Source organism: Panthera uncia, unplaced genomic scaffold (assembly GCF_023721935.1).
Source record: "Panthera uncia isolate 11264 unplaced genomic scaffold, Puncia_PCG_1.0 HiC_scaffold_1951, whole genome shotgun sequence".
In the NCBI taxonomy this organism is placed as follows: Eukaryota; Metazoa; Chordata; class Mammalia; order Carnivora; family Felidae; genus Panthera; species Panthera uncia.
Genome location: NW_026058637.1, coordinates 14,566 through 20,899, shown reverse-complemented (window position 1 = coordinate 20,899; position 6,334 = coordinate 14,566). Strand labels below are relative to the sequence as shown.

Genomic DNA, 6,334 nt, shown 5'->3' with positions numbered 1-6,334 from the left:
CCGGGTGGCGGCGGCGGCGGCGGCGCGCGACGCGCTGGCGCCAGCGGACCGCTCCCTGGCCGCAGCCCGCCGGCGCCGGCGCGCCAGAGCGTCATCCACGTGCAGTCGGCGGGCGCGCGGGACGAGGCGTGCGCGCCGACCGTGGGCGCGCTGCGGCCGTGCGCCACGTACCCGCAGCAGAACCGCTCGCTGTCGTCCCAGAGTTACAGCCCGGCGCGCGCCGCCGCCCTGCGCACCGTCAACACGGTCGAGTCTCTGGCGCGCGCCGTGCCCGGCGCCCTGCCCGGCGTGGCGGGGGCGGCCGGCACCGCCGAGCACAAGTCGCAGACCTACACCAACGGCTTCGGCGCCGCGCGCGACGGCCTGGAGTTCGCCGACGCCGACGCGCCGGCCGCCCGCTCGAACGGTGAGTGCGGCCGCGGCGGCCCGGGGCTGGCTCAGCGGCGCTGCCAGCGCGAGAACTGCGCGTTCTACGGGCGCGCCGAGACCGAGCACTACTGCTCCTACTGCTACCGCGAGGAGCTGCGGCGGCGGCGCGAGGCGCGCGGGGCCCGGCCCTGAGTGCGGCGCGCGCTCCGCCAGCTTTTACCATAAAGGATTTCTTTTCCATTCTGTCGGTGTCTTTTTTACATGCCCTGGTCAACCGGAAGGCCGGCGACTCCTCTGTCAGTGCTGTGTACGTGTTTGGTCAAACGTTCCTAATGGTGCCTGAACCTACACTGACGCCACTCAGGTAGTAGACGGATAGGAAACAAGTCATACTGTTGGAAGTGGGTGTGGTAGTTAGCATCTGCCTCGTACCTGTGGAAACTCAATAGCCATTGCAAGAGTATTTTTGTTCCTCAATAAGAGAAATAAAGAAATTTGCAGCCCTTTGTTTTTAGAAGGGAGTGTTTTACATTTTTTTTTTTTTTTTTTTTTTTTTTTTTCCCCCCCCCGCCCCCCACCCCAGCGACTGACCTCCTCCATGTAGCGGTCACACGTGTGCGGTCGGTACCACCCAGGGTCAAGAAGCAAACCCGCAGCCCGGGACTGGGGTGGCGACTGTGCTGCGGGCTCACACCTGCTTCCCCTCCCGAGTCCTCGGAGGACAGGAGACACTGTGCCGCCCCGCTGATAAGTTCTGGTGGTCACGGTGGCCCTTTAGGAATACGCACCTCCATCTCATAAGCAAAAGCTCCTCCCACTCACCCCCCTTCCCACCCCTGGCCCGAGCAACATTCACACTGCCATCAAAGCCGCAGGCGTCCTGGGATGGGCACCGAACAACCTACCTCGCAGGGCGGGGTGAGGGGTAGTGATGGCCCCCGGTGCCGGGCAGCTGAGGTGACAGGAGCTTTCCAAAGACACCTTGGGTCCAAAAAGCAAGGGTTCTGAAACCACTATTTGGAATTGCCCATGTATGAGCAAAGATGACAGTCTGCTCACATTTCTTCTTTGAAGACACTTCCACAGCGAACTATCTCCAGAGCACCTCTAGGAAGTGATCATTGGTGCCCCAGGAGAGAGGCAAGGGATTGACCCTTTGGTCACTATGTAAAGCCCCCCCCCCCCCCCCGCAACGAGGCTGCTTTGAAACCTGGCCTGTGCTGAGGGAAGTCAGGAAGGAAGCCCATCCCCACCTCCACCTGCATCTGTCTGGGTTCAGCCAGGTAAAGGGGCTCTACTCCCATTGGGGTCCCCTCTGCAGGGTAGGGGTAACCCTGCCTGTGGCTCCATGACACGGTGAGGGGCATTCCCATCCCTGAGTGGTCCCTTTTTTGGTGCCTCCTACATTTCTTGAGGAAAAAAATAAAATATGTGTCCTTAGCTACCCTGTTTTGAGCAGCAATATGCAGCCTCTTCCTTCCAAGATTACCTCTGGAGAATACCATTCTTGGCCAAGGACACTGAGGAGTTAAATCTGCCTCACTAAAGAGAGATCTTGTTTCCAAGAAATCCAGATAAGATGGGTAAAATCCTCACTAGCAAAAGAATACTTTAAAACCTTCGAGAGCCTTAGAATAGCTTCTAATAACCCTAAGAAAGAGAGGAGATAGCGCCCAGCTTTGCTCTGGGTGTTTCCTCAGAAAATGCAGGAGGTAGACCATCTCTTCATTGGAGCCAGCTTCTCCTTCTCCAGAAAGGATGCTTTTCCCTCTGACATAAAGAGCAGCAAAAAATAATAATAATAATAATAATAATAATAATAAAATTTTAAAAAGGAGGGGATTTTTTTTACTTGTTTGAAGAATTATAGTAAACTAATTTGAGTATCTCCTGTAATTCCTTTTTGTTTTTAATTATTCCACAGCACGTGGGGTTTTCAGTAATTTATCTAAGTTTTGCATAAGTGGTTCCTTAAAATTATTTATTAAATAGAATCTTTAAGAAATTTTTTGGAAGTTTTACTTTTCATGCCGAACAATACTTTCAATGTGTGGTAATTACTAACATCCATGTCCCTCATATTACTGGGGTTTCTTTTGTTACTCAGAAAAAAAAAGTAATTTTTTAAATATCTCTCATCACGAGGGTTTGTGGCAGCTTTTTGGACTGATTCTTTGTGCCCTGCTAGGCAAAGTTGCTTTGCCACCCAAAGTTGAGGTCACAGGAAGTATTGCATCACATATAGACACTGGCCATGGCACTAGCCCCTCACTTTAGAAGGTTGAGAGCCAGCCTTGAAAATGCTTAATTGTGCATTTAGAAACCAAACTCATGTGCACTAGTCAAGAAGGCATAAAGTAAAATTATATTCGTGTTTTAATTTTTTAATGTTAAAGCAGCCAACCAGAAATTGCCAAAACTGGCTATGCAAATATTTTATCTTTCTCATGCCATGAAAAAAAAAAAAAAAAAAAAAAGGCAAACTGAGAAAAATAAACACAGTCCATTGCAATACCAGAGGAAAACCTTCAAAACTAGGCAGTGCAATCCATAGGTATTATTTAAAAATGGTGACTTATTCTATCTCCTTGAATTTCAAAGTCTCCTCTTCCCCACCCCATCTGACAGATGTGCCATGAATAAGAGCCTGAGATCTAGCTCTGGGTGGCTTCTCCAGCCATGTGGAAGGCCCCCAACTTAGCCTGGTCATGAGGTGGCTGGGCCTGCCAGCGCATCTGTGAGTGCTTGTCCACATGGTTTACAAATAGCTGTTTCCTTTTGTGAGGGATCTGGATCCCTTCCTCTAAACAGTATTGAAATCGTGAGAGAACCTACTGTTACATCAAATGTGCTAGTCCAGTGTACCAGGAACACTCCATGTTGTTCAAAAGAGCTCTCCAGATCAGGTCCTTAGCCAAAGTTCTCTCAAACCAAATTAGTTTATCAGGCTGAACAGTAACTATCAGAAACTGCTGTATTGTTTACATGTGGGCCAAGAGGTCCTCTCAAATCCTTCTGTGACTTGGGGACCTCTTGTGAATCAGGGAAAGGTTAAATGGATCATAGGCACTGGAGAAAAGGAAGAGAGTCCCAATTCTAGAAAACCTGAGAACCTCACTGGGGTACACACCCTGGGCTCGGGGTACATTGCAGACCCTGCCTGTGAGTGGCCTTGTCTGATATAGCCAGAATTCCCTTTCCGGGAAGGTCAGATGTCTCTAAGTGACAGCAAATTTCCAGAAGGATCCTAGATACTTCTAAACCCCAGTGGAGGTTAATTCAGTAATTTACTTCACATTTTCCGCACACACGAGACCCGGGTATATGATTTTTTTTTCAAATAATATATTGTTAAAGGAAGGTGTTTTTACGTGTATTCTGTTTGTAGATTTTATGCTATGTTACATTGAAATTTTACAAGCCAAGTTCAAACTGTACCATAGAAATTATTTTTATATTATTTCCAGAATATGCCACAGAGCAATATTTTGCGCCCTTATATTGTCACAGGGTTGTCCCCTTAGAAGGGTTACCATAGGTGGGAAGGGGCTCTATACTGCAGGCTCTTGAGTTTAAGTGCTTTTTGCTATTTGTTCATATCCTCTCTGAAAGTGGGAATATGTAAATGTGTTTTCTTTCTTTATTGGAAGCTTGATTTTTTTTTTTTTTCTGTCCATGGATTTTGGTACTGCACCTTTCCTCTTAAATGAATACTTTATATTCACTAAGTTACTGTGAACTTTTTCTTACCTGTCACCACCCAGTGGCTGGAGTGGAGCTCTGAAAAGTTTGGATGTTACTTTACAAATTTAATATTTTCCAAAATGATTTATCAATTCTAGTAGCTTACCATCAGGAATTTGGTGACTCCAGATAAAAGGTTTCTCTACTCACACCCCCACCCCCAGTGCACTTGGTTCTCACCCCTCCCTTAGCATCCACAAGCTTGTTTTGCAAACCACTCTACTTTGCAAAAATAAACCTAACCTATCAAAATATATTTCACATTAGTTAAGAAAAGTAAAAGGGCTGTACTTATCAGTGGTGGGAAATTTGTTCAAGAGAAAAACAGGCTTTGCCAAACCCATGTATGCATTAAGTTCCATTCTATGTGAGTCTTCCGTGTTTACTTACGAGACCTGGAGTAAAAGCTGAAGGCATCTGCTGCACGTTTGGGATTTCTTTCTTTATGACATGATTCCTTTTTCCTCATCATGGTGTGGACTTTACAAAATAAGCTCCTCCAGTGTTTTTTCTTTTCCTTTCTTTCAATGCTTCTAATAAATAAGAAAATGTGTTTCCATGGCTAAGCGAGCCCTGCCTTGTCGGACCTCAACTGCTGTGGCATCGCCCAGGGCCTGCTGAGGCGGCCTCTGCTCTGGCTAGTCTGGTTCTGCTGTTTCCTGAAGGCAGACACACCATGGAAAGGCCCAGAAGTGACTGGCATTCCTGGCACCAGGGAGAAGGCACCCCCTTCCAAAAAGCCTTAAAGTGGTGGCTCTCTGGAGACCCCTGGGCACCACCTCCCCATTCAGTCCCGACTATAAACTCTTTTCTACTTGCCCTCCCCCCATTCTGATGTGGCTCTTCAGGGCAGAGATGGGCTGCACAGTGTCATCCTTTCCATCTACAACCACCCCCATTCTCCACACCCACTCTGCAGTGCCAATTCTTGTGGGCACAGAGCGTGTCCCTGACAGTGTTGCCTGTTGACACAGGGTGGGGTCCCAGGGTGGGGTCCAGGACAGTGGATCCTAGAGAGACCTGCGGGACATGAATGATGATGACCACCCCCCACTCACCCCAAGGAAGTCCCTCCGGACAGCAAGGAGCACTTCCAGGGTACAACAAATGCTTTGGAAGACTCTCGCTTTTGCTCCAAGCAATGTGTGAAATGACCTGTAAGCAGTTATTCAGTCAGCAACATTCCCCAAAACCAGTCCTTTCTCATCATTCCACCCCCAGTACAGAAGACAGAGGGAGATGCCCTGCATGGACCCTCAGAAATAACTGGTATGTGCAGGCTCCGTGGTATGAATATGCTCTACTCAACTGGGCTGACTTAACACTTAACCCCAGGGACCACACAGAAGCCACTCTCACCAAACAATCCAAGTGATGTTACTGCTTCTATCCATTCTGCAAAGTGATTAGTTGAAATTTGCATTTTTATTGTTTGATTCTTGCAAAAAAAAAAAAAAAAAAAGAGTCCCGCCGGCCCCAATTATGTATGTACAAAATGATGCCCATTGCTAATGCATTTTTATTCATTCACCCAAGAGAGCATCTTAACACATACATGTGTGTACATATATCTGTGTATTTGCGTGTGTACGTGTATACACACACATATATATAATCAGTTCTTTACAAGGTGAAGTATACCAGTTGGTTTAAGAAGATAGGTTGAATCTGCTCAAGACCAAAGCAAGGTTGAATCTGCTCAAGACCAAAGCAACCTGTTAATTTAATAAGGACAAGTTAGTAAAACCAGCTATTTGACAGTATCTATAAACAGTGGAGGATGACTTTAAATGAAGAAGTCAAGTCCTTACAAAGACCACTCCCATTCTGGTACTTCTGTGACCTCCTCCTCTGTTATTAGCTGCTCTGCCCCTGCAGCATGGGCCTGCCTCAGGGTCTTTGCACATGTTATTCCTCCTTACACCTGGAATGTTCTCCCCCAAACCACATGGCTCACCCTTCACTACCTGCCAGTCTTTGCTCCACTGTCACTTTCAAGGAGGCCTTCCCTGATTTATTTATTTATTTATTTAAAATGACAATACATCCCACCCTCGTATCTCCCTGTGCATTTTTTGTGCATTTACTGCCATCTGAGTGCTGCACATGTGAATTACTCACTCATTCATTTTATGTCCTTCCTCCAAACCCCACAGAATGTAAGCTCCACGTGGGCAGGAATTTTTATATGTTTTGCTCACTGCTGTATTCCTGGTGCCTA

The 6,334-nt window shown here is 47.4% G+C and overlaps 1 protein-coding gene across 1 annotated transcript in view; it reads left to right on the top strand.

The window, feature by feature from the left end:
- LOC125917516 (OTU domain-containing protein 7A) overlaps positions 1-886 on the top strand; it is a gene marked incomplete at its 5' end in the record, with an annotated part of 2,087 nt that extends 1,201 nt beyond the window's left edge. Inside the window, one exon of the mRNA XM_049623699.1 lies at positions 1-886. This exon is cut by the window's left edge and continues 16 nt beyond it. Within this exon, the coding sequence (XP_049479656.1) occupies positions 1-561 (561 nt within the window).
- Positions 887-6,334: the final 5,448 nt, after the last annotated feature.